The following is a 24,790-nucleotide window of genomic DNA, read 5'->3' as shown; positions in this document are numbered from 1 at the left end:
ATCGGAACAAATGACAATTTGTCGAAAATTGCATTTTTCCTAACTATACAAACCTGAGGTCCTTTACATATAGTCCCTCCTCATGCCACCCCTCACTCTGCGTATTTTGCATGGGCCAAAAGCAAAAGTGATTTGTTTACGCGCGACTGTCGGACAAGCAGTTAACTACCGTTCTCCCCTTGTTCGAAGCTTACGACCGTTCCAGCTGCCGCTAGCTACTTCCTATTGTTAAAGGACCTCAGGTTTGTATAGTTAGGAAAAATGCAATTTTCGACAAATTGTCATTTTCATAATAAAATAAATTTTTGAACATACTTACCTGGTAGTTATATATAATTTAATTCTCACCCTCCTCCCCTCTAGAGACTAGGGGCATGGAAGATCTGAGGAATAGTTGGAATGGTTCCAGGTACCTGGGTAGAGGGCGCACAGGTGGTACACCTGAAAATAAATGTAAATGGGTCACTTCAGAAAAGAAAACAGACCATAAAAGGGAAATGAGATGAACCAAGCTAGGAAAACAAAAGCGTAACATTAAGAATTACAATGATTAAAATCATTATAGATGATAATGTCATTACATTCCAATGACAGAAATAAGTTCAATATGAACATTCGAAAAAGCAGTTCCCAGATTAAAAGCCAACTAAGAAATTGAAATCACACACAGAAAAATAAGCCAAAGAGAAAAACTCCAAAAAAAAAAAAATAGCACAAACCACTATCATCATGACAATCTGGGTATTTCTCATACCATGGACTTTTTTGCTATAATTGAAGCAAAAACTGAGGGTGAATGCTTGCTATTTACTTTTGTATCATGTGTGAAGTTTGGTAATAACTAGAGTAAACCTCAAAAATAGTTCTAGTCAGCAAAAATCCTGTTTAATTAAGGCCTGCGTTAGAATGAAAATTTTATTCTGTAATAGTGGATTGTGTGCACAAAAATTAAAATATGTTTTTTGACACTAGAAAATTTAATTTTATGCATGACACTTACCTGGCAGGTATATATATAGCTGTATTTTCTGAAGTCCGACAGAATTTAAAAAACTTCCGACACACGCAGTGGTCGGCCAGGTGGTTAGTACCCATTCCCGCCGCTGGGAGGTGGGTATCAGGAACCATTCCCATTTTCTATTCATAAATTTTCTGTCGCCGGTACTGAAAACACCTGTTTTCAGTACCTCCGGCTTAGGATTTTGGAAACTTCATTTGCGCTAAGTATCCTAATTGTCTTTTAATTTATTTACTTGGATTTGTGGCTAGGCATACGCTATCTTAAATTGATTTGAATTTGATTCATTTTTGCATAAGATATCTGAATCTAGTTAGGCTAGTTTCAGAGGGTGTTGTCTGCAAAGATAGGGTGTGGCTACCGAAAGCTTCGGTAGTTCCGCACTTGGGGGGCGCAATTAATCAGTAAACATGTCCTCATTTCCGTAAGGAAAAAGTATGATTCGTATTTGTACGCAATTAATCAGTAAACGTGTCTAATTCCGTAAGGAAAAAAGTTTGTTTAGTATGTACGGAATTAATCAATTACGAAAGTCAGGGTAGTGATACTGCTAACCTTCCGGTAGACTTTATTTTGCCTAACCTAACGCTGTAGTATGGCCTACGGGTTATGACTATGTCTGCGAGAGGTGATCGCTCTCCTTCATTGTTGTGAAGAGTTCTACTTCTGTTTTTGTTACGCCTAACCCATGTAATGTTGCCTTCGGCCCTAAAAACAGTGTCTGTAGAGGTTATTGCCCTTTCTCTTATACTATTTCGATTCGTAACTTAGAATCGAAAGTGCTTGCTTTAGAGAGCAATAGTGAAGTGGCTAAGTGTAGTGACAGTGCCCCTTGTGTAGTGGAGGGTGCGTCAGATCGGCCTTATAACGCCTCTAGGTCTAGACCTCTGTCGAACTCCCAGAACCAAGGGAGAGGGCATGTCGAAAGCCGAAGGAGGGTTACAGGGAACCCCACCGATCTGGCGTGCCTTCGGCAGTTTCTGATGAAAATCCCCAGACTGCCAAAGTGCGTGCACATGCACGAATCCTGAAGGATTGCTTCTCGTCCTCCGAGGCGTCCTCCCCGCACAAGGGTTGGAGCTCTCGGAAGGACTCGCGCCCTCTAAGAAGCTTTATAGAAGAGGACGCTTCACGTCCCTTCTCCCTCGTTATGTGTTTCAGTGAGAAGTAAGAAGGCGAAAGTTGCCTGATCACGTGTACTTCTTTCCACCAAGAAATAGGAAAAAGAAGGCAGTTTCTCTCGCTTGTTTTGACGCCTGTCAGGAGCGTGACGCTTTTCTGCACGCTTATTTGGACGATCGGCTTGAACAGGACGCTCGGAATGGACGCACGCACCAGTGGAACGGCCGAGCGGTCCTCGCCAGTGGCCGCCGAGCGCGCACCAGGACGCCGAGCGTCCTCGCCAGTGGACGCTGAGCGCGCACCAGAATGTTTCTGTTGAACTCTTCAAGCTCTTGTTTAAGATTTGAGCCTCAAGAAAGTGAACAGAACTTCGTCTTCGAAACCCAGCAAGACTCGGTTTCGTGAATTCAAGAGGTCTCTGTCAATATTATATTGCTTTTCGCAAAGGTGGATGGAGTTAAGGAAAGCTCAAGGGAAGATCTCGTTTTCTCTACCTCAGTCAAGACTTTGAGATAAGACAGTTACGGGTTATGTAAAGGCTCGACGTCCTGAACGTCAGGATTTTCGGCAACGTTCAGTAGGATTCTTGCAAAGGCACTCATCAAAAGGACGCTCTTCAGGAAAGCGCAAGACAGGACTTCCTTTGCCATACTGCAATAAATTTAAAGCTTTTTAGACCATCTGAAAGGCTTTTCAGATGATAGATTTTGTTAGTTTCTAGTCGAGACTTCCATGCCGATTGAGCATCGTCGTTCTACCTACCGTAAGCCCAGTCTCTTAACAGGATTCTTGTCCCTTCCTTGTTTGAGACGGGAATCGAAAAATAAAAGGCTCGACTTCCTGGATTACGTTTTGTCAATTCAGTGACTTTCCCCCATTGACAATATACTATCGTTTTGTCAAGTAAGTGGGTCTCCCCTCATTGACAAAATATCTCTCTGTACCGTTAATGGGTTAGTTCTCATTGACAAACATCTCATTAACTTGATATTGCGTAAGCGAATAAGGACAAGGTTCGGAAGAGCTCTCCTTCCTCATTCGCAGACTCGTACAAGAAATAGACTGGTAGACTACGTCAATGAACGCTTATGTCCAGTATCTTAAGAAGCTTGAGCTGTCTGCTTCGATTCTCTAAGTTTTGTTCATGAAACTTGCCTGTCAGATATGTATGTAGCTGTATTTCCGAATTCAGCTATATATATGTCTGCCAGGTAAATATGAACAAACTTTATTGTGATATAATAAAATTTTTTTGCCTTGCGTTATTTTGCTACTGGTTGGTTAAAGTCATACACGCTTGCTGTAGTTACCTCTTCGGATGGCAACCGAGAGGTCTATTGTCTACTATTTTAAGGACATTTAATCGTCACTCCCTGCAGCCTTCCAGGAGTTTCCGATTTATCTTTTACCGTTGTATGGTAGTGTTCTGACGACACAAATGCATCTATATATTTAGCGTTTTCTGTTTCGCTTAAATATACCAGCTTGAGAGTCTCTTTTGTTCAAAAATAACGACCTATTTTCTTCGTAGAATAGGGTAGCTGGCAACCCAGACATAAAACAAAATTTTTTAAGAGATGAAACGTTCGTAAGCTGCTGGCTGCTGCTGTGTCTGACTGTCCAAGTTCCAACCGAGCCAGTAACAGATCGTGCGCTGTCATGCGCGGTAGGTTACGTCTCTCTCTCTCCTGCGGGGTTGACTGACTAACCGTATCTCTGTGCTGGCGGTTACGTCTCTCCTGCGGGATTGACTGACTAACTGTATCTCTGTCCTACAATCACGGACTTTAGCCTAAGATTGAGGGGATTTCTTACGTGAATGAATAAACGTTGCATTAGTTTTGCCTTACTATGTTCAACAGAGTTATCTCTTAATCCTTTCGGTGCTCGTTACCGCACGGTATAGAACTACGAGTCTACCGCAACATTGCACTTTTATATGCTCTCCTGCTTAGGCAAAGCGCAGCCTTATAGGGAAGTAAGCATACTCCGGGGAGGGAATGGATGAGCTTGCTGGGGACCATTTCCTTCCTGAAGAAGTTTGTTTCCCCGAATAGACTGCAATTCAGACCACAGTTTTTTACTACCGGGAAACTGAAATATTATTCAAGATCTAGGAATTATTCTGAACATCTCTCAGTGCGTCATGATAGAAGGAGGTGCCGGACATCTGGATAGTGTTTCAGATGTCCTGGATCTTAATCTGAAAGAAGTAAATGCAATTCGGTCGTCCCTCCAGTCCTCGAAACGAGTTTTTGGAACCAGTGGTCCACATCAACTCTGATATTCCACAGCTCTCTCATATCTTAAGAAGTATCTCTCGGTCCCTGCTCGAGTTTACGAGAAAGAGCCTATTATAACAACAGGCGTAGAATGTAACGATCATCTAGAGGTTCGTTACAGGATTGCAAAAGTCCGTACGAATCGTCTCGATAGATTACTAACATGCTAGGTATTTTAATTAAGTGGTGTTCTTTTTATGGTTGTCTGAGAGGGTTATTTCCTCTTCAGTATGTGAAGTGTAATGTGTTACGTTAGCTTTGTGTGTGGTTCAGGTGGTCTAACTTATCCTAGCATGAATGCTGCCCCTGGTAAGAGAGGGCTAGGGTTTCCTGTCAACAAATTGGTCACGTCCAGTTGTCAGACCCTTGTTGTTAGCTTTCTCAACAAACAGGTCACATCCTAGTTGAGAGCTACTAAGGTTTAGCAGGCTAAGAGGCAGGACCTACGAAGTCAGCTACCTTAGCAGGTAAGGAACTTAATAAATAATTTTAAAAAATTAGTTAATTTTTGAATTATGACGATATTGCTGTCTGTGACCCACCTCCAAATGTGTCAATCAGCTATATATATACCTGCCAGGTAAGTGTCATGCATAAAAATGATATTGTTATGATACAATAAAGTTTTATGCATACTTACCTGGCAGGTATATATAATTAAATTCCCACCCTCCTCCCCTCAGGAGACAGGGTTCAGAGAAAATCTGAGGAAAACGGGAATACTAGTTCCAAGTACCAGCGCCACGGGAACGTGGGGGAGATCACCTGAACTACCAGTGGTCTAGCGGTTGCCGAGAGTTTTGAAAATTCTGCCAGTGCGAACAGACAACAGAGAATGTTGTTTGACAGATTTGCATCTGTCAAACAACAAAGACCTTCACGATCATTGAGGTCTGTGGAATCTCGATTCTAGCCTCACCATCTACTTTTTGTCTCGCCTGTTTTCTCGGAGTCAGACCTCGTGCGAGATCAGGCGACATATAGTAGCCCTGAGTTCTTATTGACGAAGTCGATTGCGGACGACGTTGGGTTGCGTTTGATACACCCCCCAAGGTTTGCTTAGATTGAATCGCCCAGGCAGTCCAGACACTCATTCCTTCAGCTAAGAATAGTGCCTTTTGGTCTTCAGGGTACAGCCTTGCTGTCCTTGATTCGTCTGACTGGTCAAACTGGGCGTTCACCTGACTTTAGTACAGACGTAGTCTGAAGTTCTTGATGTCAAAGCATTCGAACCTCTCCTGCCTGTAACTTCTTGTATGTGATCAGGAAGGCCTTCTTCTAACCACCCTAGATACGACAAAGAGGGTTAGTGAGATTTTAAGCCATCGTCGCAAGTTTTGGCTTTAGAGAACACAAGGAGGTGTGCTCTCTAAGCCTTTCGTTATGGCCTAAGAATGGAAACCCTTTTTGTCCTTGGGCCAGGATCTTGGAAGCAAGGATGGCACAAGTTAGTGGGGAGGAGCCAGAGAGAGTCCTGTGCCCTGTCAGGTCTCTCAAGTTTTATCTACTTAAAATCAAGAAAGTCGAAGTCAGTCGGGCAATCTGCAATGTTCCGAAAAGACCAGACTTGCCCATATCGAAGTACACCCTGGTTTTAGGGTTAAGGAGTTCTTTCCAAAAAAAAAAAAAAAAAAAAAATGCTCCTTCATTGTGTTGCACAAAGATTTGAAATCTTTTTTATCTGAATGCTCACGAGGTTGAGGGCGCGGCCTCGGAAGCATTTCAACAGAGCATGGCACTCAGCAACATCCTGAGTACCATATTTTAGCAAAGCAACTCTGGGTTCACTTCACACTCCCTGCGAGATGTGAAGATGGCATATGAGATCTGCTGCTCGCTAGGGCCATACGTGTCTGCAGACACAATCTTGGGGGCAAGAAGTACTACTCATCCTATCCTGTAGAAAATGGTTAGGAAGAGCTCTTAATTTAGTTGTGGAGTCGCTGACAACGGCGACTTCTTAACTCTGAAGCCTTAGTTAACACACATTAACTTTGGCTAGGTTGGTCAGGTGGTGATATATATAATTATATATATATATTTATTTCTTACTTCTTAGCCCTCATGGTATGGTCAAATATGGTCTTAGTACACATTGTGGTCAAGCCCCCCGTTGACAGATCATCTGGAGTTGCACCAGATTTATAGGTCTTCTACCTCGCTGGCAACTCTAGTAAAGCAGAAGCAGACTTGGGTGACAGTAATCACGAAGTCGGCTATGCTAACAGGTGGAACCAAGATGTAAATCATCTGCATGCATTTGTGTCCCAAATCCTTCTATTCTGTCCCTTCCCACCTCCAACGGTGGGGTTCAACTATATATATATATCTGACAGGTAAGTTCATGAGCAAAATGATATTGTTATGATACAATAAAGTTTGTTCATACTTAACTGGCAGATATATATATATATTCAAGTACCCACCCACCTCCCCTCAGGGGACAGTGGAAATAAAAATTATGAATAGAAAATGGGAATGGTTCCTGATACCCGCCTCCCAGCGGCGGGAATGGGTACTAACCACCTGGCCGACCAACTGCGTGTGTCGGAAGTTTTTAAATTCTGTCGGACTTCAGAAAATACAGCTATATATATACCTGCCAGGTAAGTATGCATAAAACTTTATTGTATCATAACAATATCATATTATTTTTTTACTATGATGAAGAGCTCAATTCAAATTTATTTTCTATTTCAGGTGTGGTCATGGAGGCATTGCCTGATGGAGGGGTGCTGGAGGGAGAGTCACAGATCATTGGCCTTATTGTAAGTGTCATCATTCTTTTTATATTTTGTGTATATTTATATATAATGTATGTTTATATCCATGTATATACTACAGTCGACCCCTCACATTCATGGTATGACCTATCCGTGGAACTTTTGTGGAACGTAACTCCAAATTCTTTGTGGAAAATTCGCCCATCTGCAGATTTTTCTGTACTGTTTACTGTATTATTATATTACACTTGTGATTGAATATATAATTATTATGTAGAGGCAGTCCTCAGTTATCAGCTGGGTTGTCCATTCTTGTGGGGGTGCTGATAAGCAAAGACTGCCATTCTGAAACTCGGTGATTTATGGCGCTTGTGGCACTTCATTTGGTAAGTCTAAAGAATAGTTCCGTGTCGGGTATTTCTTTGGAAATAACAGTTTCCGTTCATATTCGGATTGCTTATTAAGAATTTACTGTTATTGTTGGGCGGTCGACTGTAATTAACCCCCAGGGGCCAGTACTAAACATGGCGAAATACATTGGACACCCCAATCCCTATGGATGTCGTATTCGCGGTTACGTTCCTTGCAGTTCGTGCGGGACTACGTATTCTTTAGAATTACCCTTAATTTCGGTTAATAGCGCCTCTGTTTGGTGTGTTATGATGCCACAACTCTTATTATCGGTGCCTTATGGTGCTGATAACTGAAACTTGGCTCGTTATGGCGCCATAAACAACTGATTTTATAGCACCAGATTGCCACTACCCTAGTCCGCCAATAACCAGGGACTGCCTGTATTTGGTGTTTGAACTATTAACTCTTCATGGACGGGCATGCTCTTATGGAAATCTTCAACAGGTTTTGAGTGCTGGATGGGCAACTGTAGCTCAGCACAGGACAGATGGGGAAAGTATTGTCCCTGTCTGTCCCATGACTTCTTTTTTCATTTGCCAATATATAAATATACCCAGGGATTACCGTTGGTTTCAATTCTTGTATGTTATGATAGTATATCAGCTATATTTTAAATTTTTTAAAGAAATATTAGAAAAATCATGTACAGTAGGGCCTCGATAATCGGGGGGATAGGGCCCAAAACCCTCCGTGATAAGTAAATACCCCTGTTATCCTGGTACCCCCCTCAAAAATTGCTAAAAACTGCCTACTTTAATAGTTAACCCACCCAAGACCACTATTCCAATGTTTATAACTGCCTACTTTAGTTCAAACACCAAATATGTCTTCAACTATCACCTTAAACTAAATTCAAGGTAGTTTCAAAGTAATTCTACAACATTAAGCTTAAAAATATAAGTAGTATACGTGCTACTGTACATATGTAGCCTACTAGCCTGTGGATTACAGCTAGAAGTCTACATATGCATGCTCATGTGGGTCTCTTTTCTTCACAACACGTTTAATATATTACACGTAATAACCTTCATCTGACGTTTAGGCTTCTTTCCCATAAGAGTAAAAGAATTGGGGCTTTTGGATGCCACATAATTAACTCGTTTATATGGGTACAATTTAAAGAACGCGGCGAACACGACTTCAATAACAACATAAAACGTGGGCAGGCCGGTGTTGCCAAATGGGAATGGCAATTTCTTGCTAGATTTTGCTCCATAAAGTGCTAAAAAATTCACATCATACACAATCCCACCCAGCCAATTTCAACCGATTGCTCTATTTTTCGATTCAAACATGTTTCTAACATAAACAGTGTACTTGTACATTACGTTACATGATTCCTAATAATTTTGAACCCTATTCTGTCCAATTCCTGAAAATGGTTTCACAAGATTTTGTTCTTTTTCTTACATGATATATCAAACATAGTAGAATAAAAGAAATATTAAACTTAACATTACAAAGTTTTGGTGTCAAAATACGTATGCTAGATGTATATTTGAAAACAAATGCAAGTTTTCCTGCCAGATGCTGGATTGAAAATTTTCTTGTTAATTACCTCAAGAAAATGAAAGCTTGGCATTAAAAATGTGAAATTGGTAAAACTGGACTCAACAGATCCATGTTAGTAGTACAAATGATAGTTATTGTATCATTAAAAATATCAAAATAACCGAAGTCGCAAAGCCGATTCTGTTCATGTTTTTCTAAACACGTAGCCTAAAAGGAAAACTTTTTGTTTGTTTCATCGTGCCACAAACCCCTGACAATGCAGAGTACATAATTATGATCATTTTACAGTAGGGCCTCGATAATCGCGGGGGATAGGGCCCAGAAACCCTGTGATAAGTAAATACCCGTGTTATCCTGGTAACCCCCCTAAAAATTGCTTTAAACTGCCTACGTTAATAATGAACTCACCCAAGACCACTATTTCAATGTTTATAACTGCCTACTTTAGTTCAAGCACAAAATATGTCTTCAACTATCACCTTAAACCAAACAAGACAGTTTCAAAGTTATTCTTTCATATCTTCAATTTCCCCTTCATCAGATCAGCAAACAAAAGTAGTATATATTACCTAACAATTCCTTTCTGTTTTCATGATTTGGCTGCTGCACCAAACTAAAAGTACATAGTATATCTATTTCGTGAATGAACATGTTTATGATAAAAAAAAACATGATTTACTGTAATGATTACAGCACCCAACTATAACATTAATGTATAAACAACAAAATACAGCAATAAAAATCTATTTTTGTCTTTTGTTTACGTTTAGAATCAGCTGATGGACGTTTATTACCGAAAGAATTATTTTTGAAAACAATTTAGTTGCTAAAAGAAACTAATTTATTAATGGAATTATGATATTATCATTGAGAGAGACAGGAGAGAGAGAGAGAGGGAGAAAGACGAGAGAGAACAGAGAAGAGAGAAGAGAGAGGAGGAGAGAGACGAGAGAGAGAGAAAGGAGAGAGAGAGGGAAGAGAGAGAGAGAGATGCAGCTAGGATGAGAGTACTGTTGACTATATAGCTTAGCGCGAGAATAACATAATGAAATTTGTATTTGTTCCGATACGCAATACAAACCATCGGTCCTTTAATAATAGGAATGTAACTTGCGGCAGCTGGAACCGGTCGTAAGCTTCGAACAAGGGTGTTCGGTAGTTAACTGCTTGTCCAACAGTCAGCGTACCGCACGACTGGGAGGTGAAGATTCACTTTGCTTTTGGCCGCGCTGGGTGACAGACGTGTTCTCCACTTCTCTCTGCCTGCCTTTCATCATATGCTTTGTTTCTTGGTTTGCTATTATTGTGTGACTAAAATATTGTAAGTACTTGTGCTTTTGTATTTTATTACCATTACTATGGATTCTCGTGAGCTGGAGAGTTCCCCACGCCCCCCCATCAGCCCTGGTGTGGGGGGCCGTAAGTGTGGGCCCTTCCGCTCCTTCTTGGAGGTTGATCCTCATGAATTGTGTGCTTGGTGTCGGGGGAACGAATGCTCTCGCGCCGAGCCCTGTGATATTTGTGTTTTGTGGTCGGAGGAGCAGTGGGCGCGCTTTGAGGGGAGGAGGAAGCGACGTAAGCCTGCCAGGGAGTCATCGGAAAGTTCTCCAGCTACTCCCCTGGTCATGGACACGTTGTCTTCTTTCCTCCCTCCATCTCAGCTCCTGCGTACGGCTCCTTCCCCTTGTGGGGGGGGGGGGGGGGGGGTTCTCGCTCCTTCTCTTCGCCCGATCCGTTAGCGTGGAGGAGGGGACGAGGTACCCTGACATCCAATTGTATGCGGGGTCTTCTGTTTGCTCGGGGTGGGACTTGTCCCCCCCCCACCCCACCCCCCCCCCCCCCCCCCCCCCCCGGGCGAGGGGGAACCCCTCCTACTAACACGACTTTTGCCTCCTCAGGTGCGACTGCCGCGGGTGACGACCTTGGCCAGGTGTAGTGCTTGTTGGGTCTTCAGGGGACACCGAGTGTTCGGGGGCTGTTGCATCACCTGGCGAGTGGCTCTGCTCCGGTTACGCATGGTCCGGTAACCACCACCACCGTATCGACCCCAGGGTATGCCACCCCTCCTCACCTGGTTTATACGCAGCATATTACAACGGTGACACCTTCAGCTGCAGTGCAGGCGCCGTTTCCTAGCGTTCCGAAGAGGGTCGTAACACCGCTGCCCGGGTTCGCCGCTCTCGCCTCAGCCCCTGACTTCCGGTGCCCCAAGAGCTCGCCCCTGGACCTGCCACTAGTACCCGGGAGGTCACTGGCTGCTGCCCTGCCTCCTGCTGTACCTGCCGTTCCTGCCGTACCTGGACTAGCCCCTGCCGATGTCGTTCCTGCCTGTGGTGTTGCTGCTTCAGTCGCAGGTCCCTCCGGACAGGTACAGCCGGGCCGTGTTGCTTCGGCAATTGCCCCGGCTCCGTCCTGAACGAAGGACCTGACGACTGTCCTGAGGAAGAGGAGGAAGGTGTCGTCGTCGTCTTCGTCTGTTGCCGCCTCTTCCCCTTCGGCTTCCAAGGCTTCACGGCCGAGGAAGAAGAAGGCTGTCTCCTCCCCCCCTAAGAAGTCTCCTTCAGGAACTTCAAAGGGCCCGTCTCACTCCAGTGGGACGGGGGGGTCTTCCGCTGGTCCTCCTGCTCCTTCGGGATCGGGACCCGTCTCTCCTTCTGCAAGGAAGAAGAAGACGGAAACCAGAGGGGTACCGGCTAACACCGGTACCTCCTCACCTGGTGCTAGGGGCTCTGCCGCTGCATCATGTTCCGTCTCGGCCTCTTGTTCGCAAGAGGTACCGAGTCTGCGGTCGGCTGCGGGTGACCGTGCAGCCAAAGTCCAAGGTTCCGAGTTTGCTCAGCGCCAGGACCGAGGCATGGAGCAGAAGACAGATGAGAGTCGCTCAGGTGACTCCCGCCAGGCCAGCGATTGCTCTCGTAGCGATACGCGGGTTCCCGGGTTGACGCGACGGTCCCAGACCGGCCGCAGGTTGAGACAAGGAAGAGGTCCCCTCGGTCGCCGGAACCGGCTGGCTCAACGCACTGTGAAGACAGGCCCCGCTCCCACCGCGACAGCGGACTCTGCCGGTCCCCTGACTGCCACTCCCACCAGGACCGGGCGGGTAGGGGGACCAGCAGCAGCTCCTCTGACGCTCGGGACCAGAGCCGTTGTTCTCAGTCCAGCCGTGTGACCAGGCCTGCAGCTCAATCGCCTGCAGCCCCCCAAGCACACCGGTTCTGCCGGTGAGCGAGGAGGAAGCGTCAGGTCTTCCTCTACGATCCCTTCAACTTCCTCGGGCTAAGCCGGGAAGAGCGAGGTGATCCGGGGTGACCATGAGGAGCGCGCTCCTCACAGTACCACCACGATATCATAGTAGTCTTACCTGGTGGTATCGATGTAAATGATTTACTGTCTAAATTGAATAATTTAGTGCCATCCATAAAATTCACTGTTGAAATTGAAAATAACAATGTCATCCCTTTCCTTGATGTATTAATACATAGAGAATCTTTCCAATGCAAATTCAGTTTGTTCGATACGTAATACAAACCATCGGTCCTTTAACAATAGGAAGGAAGTAGCTAGCGGCAGCTGGAACGGTCGTAAGCTTCGAACAATGGAGAAAACGGTAGTTAACTGCTTGTCCGACAGTCGCGCGGAGGTAAACAAATCACTTTTGCTTTCGGCCGCGGGTGTGAAGGACGTGTTCGTCATCGCTCTCTGCCCGCTTCATCGTCGTATGCTTTGTTTATATTGTGTTTTCTACTAATGGTTTGTTTGACTTGAAAAATGAAACTGTAAGTACACTGTTTTCATTTTCATTACTTAATTATGAACCAACATGGAGTTATCGCCGTAGATGCGGCGATTTCCTCTCTTTTCATGAATTGAACCCTTGAATTATGTCTCGGTGCCGAGGGCGGGCGCGCTCGCGCCGAGTCATGTATTTTGGGCGAAAGTGTGTAATTGAAAAATGTAAGTACTCTTTCATTATATTTTTGCCCCTGTGCGTTCGTTACCGAGATTGTGGCATCTTCCCCCCGTGCGTGAGGGAAACCCCCCCCCTCTTACTAATCTATCTATGTTACCGGAACCCCGGCAGGTGCTACATCCGTGGGAGACGACCCTTGGACAGGTATGGACCACCGCGGAGGCAGGGCGTGCCTAGCATCCACGGGCTGCTGCAGCGTCTAGCGAGGTCTGGGGCGGTCTCCACTACTACCCCGGCCAGCTGCTATGCTGCTCCCCCCCCTCCTGGTCTACCCCCCCCACTCACCTCCCCATGCTGTGTCGATGACGCCGTCTGCCGCTACTAGGGCCGCAGCCGTACCGAGGTGGGGTTGCCGCCGCGCCTGTTTTCTTCGTGTTGCCTGCCCCAGACTTCCGCTGTTCCAGCAGCTCGCCCCTGGACCGGCCGCCAGGACCAGGTTCCGCTGGCTGCGAGATTCTACGAGGCGATCGCTGGGCCTGCCGTTACCTGCCGCTGATGTGATTCCCGCTGTTGGCTGGCTGTCCTTCTGGGTCTACCGCTGCCGCTGTTCCTGGGGGCCGGCTTCCTGGGGATCGCCGCTTCCTGCTGGTTGCTGTTCCTGTCGCTCCTGGTTCCTGTGCCTGTCCATGCTGGTCCTGCCCACGGTGTGTCTTTCCCCAGTCCCAGGTCCTTCCGGACAGGTGCAGTCCGGGCCGTGTTGCTTCGGCAATAGCCCCGGCTCCGGCCTGGATGGAGGACCTGACGACTGTCCTGCGTGAGCTGACGAGGAAGAGGAGAAGAGGAAGCTGTCATCTTCTTCTTCATCGTCTGCTGCTGCCTCTTCCCTTCGATTTCTAAGGCCATAAGCCGAAGAAGAAGAAGAAGGCTGCCTTCCCCCCTAAGAAGTCTCCTTCGGGAACTTCTAAAGGGCCCGTCCCACCCCGGTGGGACGGGGGGTCCTTCTGTGGTCCTCCTGCTCCTTCGGGAGCGGGGCCCGTCTCCCCTTCCGTAAGGAAGAGATAGACGGGGACCAGAGGAGATCGGTTAGCTCTGGTACTTCCTCGCCTGGTGCTAGCGGCGATGCCGCTACGCCAGGTTCCGGCTCGGTCTCTCGTTCGCGAGAGATCCCGAGTGTACGTTCTCTCGGGAGACCGTGCAGCCAAGTTTCGGCGCCAGAGTTCGCTCGGCGCCAAGACGCGGCACGGAGCAGAAGGCTGGTGAGAGACGCTCAGGTGACTCTTGCCAGGCCAGCGGCCGCTCTTGCAGCGACCAGCTGGTAACCCGGGTTTTCCCCCCTAAGAAGGCTCCTTCGGACCTCTAAAGGGCCCGTCTCGCTCCGGCGATTCGGGGAGCTCTTCTGCTGGTCCTCCTGCTCCCTCGGGAAACAGGGCCCGTCTTTTCTTCTACCAAGGAGAGAAGACGGGGACCAGAGGAGTACCAGCTTCGGCTGGCACTTCCTCGCCTGGTTCTAGCGGTTCTGCCGCTAAACCACGGATCCGCCTCGGCTTCTCGTTAGCGAGGAACAGTACCGATTGTGGACGGTCTCCCCGCGCGAGACCGTCCAGCCAAAGTCTTGACACTCGAGCTCGCTCGCCGCCAAGACCGAAGCGCGGAGCAGAAGACTGGCGAGTGTCGTGCAGACGACTCTCTGCTAGGCCAGTGGACGCTCTCCGCAGCGACCAGCTGGCTGCTCGGGTTGACGTGACGGTCGCTGACCAGCCACGGGTTGAGGCGAGGAAGGGTCCCCACCCCGCGGTCGTCGGTACCAGCCACGGCTGGTACCAGCGGCTCGACGCGCCGAGAGGACGCTCCGCGGTCTCACCGCGACAACGAGGGCCTAGCAGGTCACCTGACGCCGCTCCCATCGGGACCGGGCGGAGACGGTAACCAGCAACAGCTCGCCTGACGCTAGAGATCAGCGTCGACGTTCTCAGCCGAGCCTCTCCGCCCAGGCGAGCGGCAAGGCTAGGCCTGCTGCTCGATCGCCACTGCGGGTGGACGATCAGCAGCAGCCCTCCAAGCACGCTGGTCTGCCAGCGAGCTAGGGGGGAGCGTCAGGTCTGCCTCTCCTGTACCTTCAACCTCCTCGGGCTACACCGGGATGGAGCGATAAGGGGAGGGTAACCTATGAAGTGATCGCGAGAGGTGCGCCGCTCGCGATTCCCGCTATGACGCCGTATGGACCAGGCACGGTTTCTAGGACCGACCAGGACATACGCGCAAAAAGTAGCGGGAGGCGACCGTCAGGGGGTCTGCCGCGTTCCTCCTTCTGAAGGAGGAGTTATCTCGGATCTGTTCCTTGTTGGAGGGGACTGGACGGTCCTACTCCGCAAGACACGGTTACTCCCGAGATACAGAGGAATTTTTGCAGAAGTCATTAACCCTCTTACGCCGGAGCCCTAAAAATCAAAACGTCTCTCGTATGCCGGGCCTGGTTGGAGTGAGCGCGAAGTGGAAAAAATAATTTTTTCAAAAAATTACAGCGCGCGTACTTTTGAAGATTAAGAGTTCATTTTTGGCTCCTTTTTTTTGTCATTGCCTTGAAGTTTTAGAATGCAACCATCAGAAATGAAAAATGATATCATTATCATATGTAAATAATGCGATATATGGTAGCGAAAAAAAAAAAAATTCATACATAATTGTATTCAAATCACGCTGTGCAGAAACGGTCAATGCTAACCAGTTACTTTTTTTGCGTTGTATTGTACACTAAATTGCAATCATTTTTGATATAATACATTGTAAAACAATAAAAGCAACACCGGAAAAAATATTATCACAAAATGATGTACGAATTCGTAACGAGCGGACGTAAAAAAATGTTATTTTCAAAAAATTCACCGTAATTCCTAAATAATGTTCTAGAGACTTCCAATTTGTTTCAAAATTAAGACAAATGATTGAATATTACGATACTGTAAGAGTTTTAGATTAGAATTGCAGATTTCGACCATTTCGGACGAGTTAAATTTGACCGAATGTCAAAATTTTATAATATATAATTTTTTATATGGACATATTTCAAAGATCGAAAAAGCTACAACCTTCAATTATTTTTTTCTTTTTATTGTATTCTTCATGAATTTGCGCACATTTTGATATATGAAACTCTATAAGAAGGCTAATATGAAACGGAGCAAATTAGGGATAATGCCATGTACGTATTTCGGAGACTTACGGCCGCGAATCGGCGCGCGGAGTGAAGGTAAATATATTTTCATAAATTCACCATAAATCACAATATTGTTTTAGAGACTTCAAATTTGTTCAAAATGAAGAAAAATGACAGAATATTACTAGGCCGTTAAGAGTTTTAGCTTACAATTGCGTTTTTCAACTATTTTCGGTAGAGTCAAATTTGACCGAACGTGGTTTTTTTTGACTATTTATCGTGATTATATGCAAATATTTCGAAAAAAGAGAAAAAGCTACAACCTTCAATCATTTTTGAGTTGTATTCTACATGAAATTACGCACATTTTCATATATAAAACTTTATGTAACAGCTAATTTTAAATGGTGCAAACATTTCGACAATCGCACAAAAAAATTCTGATTTTTTCAGAAGTTACCGCGCGAACGTAATGTTTTTTTTTCATAAATTCACCATAAATCGAAATATTGTGCTAGAGAACTTCCAACCTTCCCAAGTTGTTGCAAAATGAAGGTAAATGATTGAATATTACTAGAATATAAGAGTTTTAGCTTACAATTGCGTTTTTCGACCCATTTCGGTAGAGTCAAAGTTGACCGAAAGTTTGAAATTTTTTGCACTTAACGTTATTTATATGAAAATATTTCAAAACTGATAAAAGCTACAACCATGGGTTGTTTTTTGTTGTATTGTGCATGAAATTGCGCACATTTCCATATATAAAACTTTATGTAACGGCAAATTTAAAAGGGTGCAAACATTAGGACAATCGCACGAAAAAAATTTATCGGAAGAGTTATCGCACGAACGTAAGGAAAAAGTTTTTTCATAAATTCACCATAAATCGAAATATTGTGCTAGAGACGTCCAATTTGTTGCAAAATGAAGGCAAATGATTGAATATTACTATAATGTAAGAGTTGTAGCTTACAATTGCGTTTCTCGACCATTTCTGTAGAGTCAAAAGTTGACCGAAAGGTTGAAATTTTTGCACTTATCGTTATTATATGAAAATATTTCAAAACTGATAAAAGCTACAATCATGAATATTTTTTTAGTTGTATTGTGCATGAAATTGCGCACATTTTCATATATAATACTTCATGTAAAGGATAATTTAAAATGGTGCAATAATTATGTGCAAAAGGTGGACGAAATAATTTCCGAGATGTGTCACTGATACTTTTTAGTGCGATAAGAAAGAACTTCGCGCTTGCGCGCCTGCGTAGCGATGTAAACAAAACAACGCCTGATCCGTGAACTCCCAGCATCCCCCAAGGCGCCGTGATACAAAAGTTTTCGGCTGGTAGGCCTAGAAGTATTTTTCCGCGAATTTTTAAAAAAAACTTTTTTGAGCCGACGTATGATACGTCCAATCGGCATACGGGAGACATTTTGACTCGACGTTTAATACGTCCAATCGGCGTAAGAGGGTTAAGCTGATTCGTCAGCATAATGACCTTGCGGAAGGATTGCGCTCCCACCAGCAGAGCCCACGTCTCTGCTCGAGTCGTTTTGGGGGCCCGAGAGGGAACCCAAACCGACGGTGGGTTTGCCGCGATCGGAGCTTGCCGATTCTGTCTTGAACCAGAGTCTCTCGTCTCCGGACAAGAAGGCTCTCTCAGTTCTGGCCGTACGGCGATCAAGCTACTTCCACCTCCTCTACTGCGACAGCGGCGTTTCTATGTGTCTTGCGGACACGTATTTAAATACTCCTTCGGTCCTCCTGAGAGGTTTTCGACCTCGACGAGGACTGGAATGAGTCGGAGGACGGTATCGGCTCCTCTCCTGTCAGGTTGTCGATCGCCCCACCCAGACGACGTTCACAGTGGCGGCAGACCCTTACCTACAGTGAGAGTTCGTAACCCTCCTCGGAAAACGTTTCTCCTGACGATACGTTTTCCCAGACTCTGAGAGGCCATCGCCGCAAGGCGATGGCTGCTCCTACTCTTCTCCAACTGCTAGTTCCACTGGGACAAGGCGAGCGAGTATCCAATTCCTCCCCCATTCCCTCTCTCCTTACGGCTACGAGGAAAGGGGAGGGATCCTACAGAGATTTCTCTGTAGGATTCCACGTTGGGGACTGCGCTACCGGGTGGGGGGACCTTCGGGTCCTACCTGACGTAAGCCCCGGTCGTTGAGGAGGGATCCTGCCCCCATTCTCGATTTCTACGGGAATCGAGAGGACCACCAGCCGATAGCGTTTGACGAATTCGGTGGGGGTTTCGCAGACTGCTTAGAATCTACGGAATTTCTAGCGCATTCAGAGTGTTAGAGTTTCTTTACGATCTCCAAACACTTAGGCGAGACCACGGTCCAAAGTGAGCGAGACGGGAATCCCCGATATGTACACGATAATCGGAACCAATCGCCTATGCTCGAATTCCTGGAATTTCTAGCATTAGGAGAAGACTGCTGCTGAAAGAAGACTATCTCACAGTAGGCGACCAACCTGGAATAGAGAAGAACGGACGGGAATATCCAGTTTGGCTTGAACTATCGTCTTAGTATTCTGTTCACCATTGAAGCTTTCCTTCGAGGAAGACTTCTTCACTCTCTTTGATAGAGACCGAAGGTGGTCGATCTCCAATCCTTATTTTTGTTTTCTTGAAGGAAAGAATTTAGGATGGAGATCGTTGTTCAGAATCCTACAAATATACTACGTATATTAACCTCGCGACATGATTCTGCCTAAGCAGTTGAATGGTCCGAGGTGGGGTAGGCGCATATCCATGGTTATTTCTAACGGATTGCGACTTAGACGGAAAGTTATTCTTTAATTGAACTGCAAACGCGGGGTTGCCTGCAAACCTCCCAAGGATCGTTTTCCAGTTTCAAATTTTATATTACTTATTGGTGTTGTCACAACAACACCCAGTTTAAGCTTTTATTTTTATTTACCGAAATTCGCCTTTTTAGCATAAAAATATAATTGCTCGAGCATATCTTTTTATGCGCGGTTGGTTTCTAGCCGAACGCATTCCTTCGTGGAAAGGATTACTTGGCAACTCAGGATGACGAGTCAGCGACAGCTACTGCGTATTGAATTGCCCGAGGCATTTCAGTACAGCTGCCGCTTTGAGATGGACGGTTGGTTATGTCTCACCTGCTTGATTGAATACCAACCGATTCTCGCCCAACAAATCACGGATTAAGTCTCTGATTAATGGGGATTCTCGCATACATGAATGACCATCTACTGCTGTTGACGCTAGTATTCATCGTCTTCGGTATTGCGAGAATTTTAAACAGAGATATCTATTCGACTCTCATCTTTCTTGTTTACCGCACGGTAACAGAAGTCTGTACAAGTCTCCCGCTGCATCGCACCTGCGATAATGCGAATGATTTTGCAGACATCTGAGTTTGTCTTCAAATATCTCTTATTCGTAGTTGTACAATTGTTCTTGTTCAACCGAATTACGAGATGTGTCAGAAGACATCGCCTACTCTCCGACCTGACAGCTCTACTTCCAAATGTTCAGCCCATGAGAAGCAGTTCTTCAGGCGGCTTTCCCCTGTGTTTTCATTACTGAAGAACGCCCGCTTTCATTGCAACTACGATTTCTCACCGGACAGCAATTGAAATAGCGGTTAGCGTTTTCAGTCATTTGTAAGCACAGGTTATGAATCTTGAGAATCCTTCTCTCGATTCATCTGTGAAGACGTAGGGTTGCATTCAATATCTACCTTCGTCTTCAACGGTACATAGTGTTGTTTCTCCTTAGCTGAGATTCAACAACCATGAGATGTTTTTACCTTCAGGGACCTCGGTCTCTAGAAGGCAATTGACTTTCGCCTGTTGGGCACATGCCTTAAGAGAACATCACCTCGCTGTCCGGCATTGGTGACAAACAATACATATTTGTTTGGTCTCTCGGCATAAACCCTTTAAAGGCGAAGGTCAAGTGACTTACTCGGGATGCTTTGACAACTTGCCTCCTACCGAACGCAGTCAGTCGGCAGCTGTCAGAGCGTCCGAGTCAGTTTTTACGAACTACGCTGTTGACTTAGTTCGGTTGTTACAGAGCAATCAGTTACTTCGTTTAATAGCTTGTCACAGTACCCATACCATTGACACCCACCATGGAGTGTCGGTGTCCTATCCACTACCGAGAACTTCGCTGCATGGGGATAGGAGGATGCGAGAGACTTCGTGGCAAAACGGACAGACCAGTATGGGTACTGGACATCACCGAAGTAGAGAAGAGGGATAGGTCATGCGACTATTTCCTTCTTTTCCTCTGAGGAACTGCATGACTTCTCCTGCGAAGTCAAGCATCCAGGGGATGGGGATCCGTGACGCTCGATTTCGTACCGAACTTCGTAGCGAAGACTCAGAACCCTTCGGTCCCTGACGATTGGTTCGAGTCGTTCACAATCCCCTCCCTAATGGACTTCACCGCCTTCGATGCGAAGGAGATGCTGCCTTGTCCGCAAGAACTTCTCCGTGGCGCAGGTACTGAAGGCAGGGGTCTGGTCAACCAGACCACATTGCCCTTCCTTCTACCTTCGGGATATTGACCACAGGTCCTTGGATCTTTTTCCTTGGGACCCGTGGTGGCTGCTCAACACGTTGTGTAGCGAACCCAGACCCTCGCAGGCTGAACAGCATCGAGTCCTGGTGTGACCATAAGAATGCATGAGTGGAATGAGAGTGTGACTGGCTCCTCTTCCCATCTTTTTCTTCCCCTCTACCTGTGGTTAGAGGACACGGTCGTCACCCTGCTGGATAAGGACAGGATGCAGGTGAGCTACTCAACAGAGCCCCATCCTATCCCTTTCACTAGGGATAGGAGCGTATATCCACCACTTCCTCCAACAAGGGGGAGGAAGTGGATGCCAGCTTGAGACAACCCTACTTTATGTTGCCTCTTGCAAACAGGAACAAGTTCTTGCTTGCTGGTACGAAGAGATACGCTTGCCTCTCTCTTAGTACTCGGCCAGAGGTCTGACCATTGATCCTGCGGTGCACACCCCGATCAATCGGACAGAGGCTTGGATCCCTCCCTCGCTCTTACGACCAGGGAGGCATTCCAGGGATGGACGAACACCAGTCTGTTCATCAAAAGACTCAGATTCCTCCCACCAAGAAGTTAGTCTTCCTATTGTTAAAGGACCGATGGTTTGGGTATTACGTATCGGAACAAAATGACAATTTTGTCGAAAATTGCATTTTCCTAACTATACAAACCTGAGGTCCTTTACATATAGTCCCTCCTCATGCCACCCCTCACTCTGCGTATTTTGCATGGGCCAAAAGCAAAAGTGATTTGTTTACCTACCCAGTCGCGCAGCGCGCGACTGTCGGACAAGCAGTTAACTACCGTTCTCCCCTTGTTCGAAGCTTACGACCGTTCCAGCTGCCGCTAGCTACTTCCTTCCTATTGTTTAAAGGACCTCAGGTTTGTATAGTTAGGAAAAATGCAATTTTCGACAAATGTCATATTTATAGAAAACCCACACAAATAATTTAACATATGTACATTTTTATTTTTATTCTGGCCATCATCTTAATATTAAAATTTCAATTTTTTGCTTCTATGTTCCTAAGAGCTTTGGGGGGGGCAGGTATCACGAGTCCACAATATCTGGCGACCAAGAAATAGAATACATAAAAAAGAGGAGGAAACGATCTCTGCTACCCACCTCATTTAATTGATTTATGTTATCAAAAAGCTCCACACAAAAAGTTTTTATAATGTTTGCCGTATTAATGAAAAAGAAATGCCTAAAAATGTACTTAGCTTACCTTATTTCGTGGATTTGAAACCATAAAAATCAATATTTAAATCGTTTAATGTTAATGTAGTGTTCTCTTATAACAATACCATTAAAGATATGCTAATTAAGGAATAGTCCGTAACAAATAACTAAAAACATCATTTACAAAATTCCTTGTAAGGATTGCCCTCGTTTTACGTTGGTCAGTCAAGTAAAAATTTATGTGTACTATAAAGCAACATATGTATTCAGTTAGAACAGCCCAGACTTCAAATGCACTGTTTATCCATCTGAGTGAAAAATCTCATTGTATTAATTGGGGTGATACCTCTGTAATTGCTAGATCTAATGATTATGTTTCAAGAAATTTACTGGAATCGGCAATTATACAAATCAATAATAAAAACAACCCAAATCTTAGTCTGGGAATGTACCATTTGGACCCATATATTTGTAAGATGTTTATGAAGGACCTCAAAATAAATGAACAACTAATAAATTAATCCCACATGTATATAGTTATTATTCTCTCTCTCTCTCTCTCTCTCTCTCTCTCTCTCTCTCTCCTCTCTCTCTCTCTCTCTCTCTCTGGTTCGATATTCTCTCTCTGGTTCGATATTATCTCTCCCTCTTTCTCTTGCTCGATGTATATATATTTATATTTTTTTTTGTCTTTTCATTATAATAATTTTTTTGTTGGGAAAATTTGGGAAAATGTGTTTAAAAAATTCATGATATGAAATTTTATATGCTCCAGTGTTTTTTTTTTTTTCAAAATGTATGTTTTTGGAAGAATCACTTGTTTACTGCGGGTATCCTTAGGTGTGGCTAGCCTCTGGCGGCTCCTCCTTTCTGTAGAGTGAAAATTGCCCTTATGGCTAATCTGGTAGTGTCAGTTTGTATATTAAGCCTTCTTTTGACTATGTTGTTCTTTGTAAAATCAGTTTGCCTCAGTAAAGGGTCCGAACAGGACCGAAAGTACTTGGCTATCTGCGCTTTTTCATTTTTTCCTTCGTGGCAAAAAACCATATATGATATATATATTATATATATATATATATATATATATATAATATATATATATAGATATATATATTATATATATATATATACATACAGGGTGATAAAAAAGAATGACCTTATTTCATGATTAAATATTTTATGAAGGAAAAATAGCAAAAAATAAAACAATACAAGTATTCTACTAACAGTCAAGTTTTATTTCACATGTTACAAGTGCTCAATATGGCCACCCCTTGCAGCACGAACAACATCAATATGATATGAGAATTCTTCCCAAACATGTTGAAGCACATCAGGATCAGTTGAATTGATCGCTGTTGTTATTCGAAGTTTTAAGTTTTCCAGGTCAGTTGGCAATGTCGGAACAAAGACTTTATCTTTTACAAACCCCCAGAGAAAAAAATCACAAACTGTGAGGTCAGAAGATCAAGGAGGCCAAGCACAAAGAGCACTGTCTTGGGCCCCTATCCGACCAATCCATCGCTGAGGCAGTTTTTCATTTAAAAATGCTCTAACTGATAAGCTCCAGTGGGAAGGCGCCCCATCTTGTTGAAAAATGAATCCATTTGAATCAGCTTCCATTAATGGGAAGAGCCAGTGTTGTAACATATCCTTATAGCCTTGCCCTGTAACAGAGTTTCCCTCGAAAAAGAATGGGCCATAAACCTTGTTGCAAGATACAGCACAGAAAATGTTTACATGGATTCTCTCCACATCTTCCTCTGAAGTGCACGGTCGCCCAGGACTTTTGCCTTTACACAGACACCCACTCTCTTCAAACTGCTTAAACCACCTTCGGATGTTCTTGGAAGAAGGAGCATCGCAATTGAATTTCACTCTGAATGCACGCTGCACTGTGGATTGGTCAGATAGGGGCCCAAGACGGTGCTCTTTGTGCTTGGCCTCCTAGATCTCCTGACCTCACAGTTTGTGATTTTTTTCTCCGGGGGTTTGTAAAAGATAAAGTCTTCGCTCCACCATGGCCAACTGACCTGAACACTTAAAACATCAAATAACAACAGCGATCAATACAATTGATCCTGATGTGATTCAACGTTTGGGAAGAATTCTCATATCCTATTGATGTTGTTCGTGCTGCAAGGGGTGGCCATATTGAGCACTTGTAACATGTGAAATAAAACTTGACTGTTATTAGAATACTTGTATTATAAGTTTTATTTTTTGCTATTTTTCCTTCATAAAATATTTAGTCATAAAATAGGGTCATTCTTTTTTAATCACCTAGTATGTATGTGTATATATATATATATATATATATATATATATATATATATATATATATATATATATATATATATATATATATATATATATATATATATCTCTCATATCTATATATATCTATCTATCTATCTATCTATCTATCTATCTATATCTATCTATCTATCTATCTATCTATATATATATATCTATCTATCTATCTATCTATATATATATATAATATAATATATTATATATATATATATATATACGTTATATTTATTTATTTTACATTACATACATACATTGTGGTCCCCCTGTATTTGCAGGGGATGCATACCAGACCCCCTCTGCAAATAGCTGGAACCTGCAGATACGTACTTGAAATCCCTATAATAAAAAAAACTCAAAAACTGCCTATTATTTTAGGTAAAACTCAGGAAAAACCCACTACAAATGTGTATACTTGGTTTCTTTTAATAGTTTTATCACGAAAAGTGCATTTTACGATGAAATAAATACAAAAGTAAAAGGAATTTGTGGATATTTCTCAGAAAAATACCACGCTTACATGAATTTCCCACGAATAATGGGGATGGTGTATGTCCCAGAGAGAAATCTGTGAATACGTGAGTCCATAAATCC

The 24,790-nt window shown here is 44.3% G+C and overlaps 2 protein-coding genes across 6 annotated transcripts in view; one reads left to right on the top strand and one right to left on the bottom strand.

Annotated features, from left to right (window-relative positions):
* The window catches only part of LOC135215842 (gastrula zinc finger protein XlCGF8.2DB-like), a 174,217-nt gene that overhangs the window by 70,084 nt on the left and 79,343 nt on the right, over positions 1 to 24,790 (bottom strand). The window lies entirely within an intron of this gene.
* The window catches only part of LOC135215814 (zinc finger protein 341-like), an 88,700-nt gene that overhangs the window by 24,893 nt on the left and 39,017 nt on the right, over positions 1 to 24,790 (top strand). For all 4 annotated transcript variants that reach the window (XM_064250782.1, XM_064250768.1, XM_064250788.1 and 1 more), the window contains exon 2: positions 7,123 to 7,190. In XM_064250782.1, coding sequence (XP_064106852.1) covers positions 7,131 to 7,190 — 60 coding nt within the window. In that variant the 5' untranslated portion in view covers positions 7,123 to 7,130. The remainder of the gene's footprint in view (positions 1 to 7,122; positions 7,191 to 24,790) is intronic.

The sequence above is a fragment of the Macrobrachium nipponense genome, chromosome 19 (genome assembly GCF_015104395.2).
Source record: "Macrobrachium nipponense isolate FS-2020 chromosome 19, ASM1510439v2, whole genome shotgun sequence".
In the NCBI taxonomy this organism is placed as follows: domain Eukaryota; kingdom Metazoa; phylum Arthropoda; class Malacostraca; order Decapoda; family Palaemonidae; genus Macrobrachium; species Macrobrachium nipponense.
The sequence above is the reverse complement of the archived record's forward strand: the minus strand, read 5'-3'. Positions and strand labels throughout refer to the sequence as shown.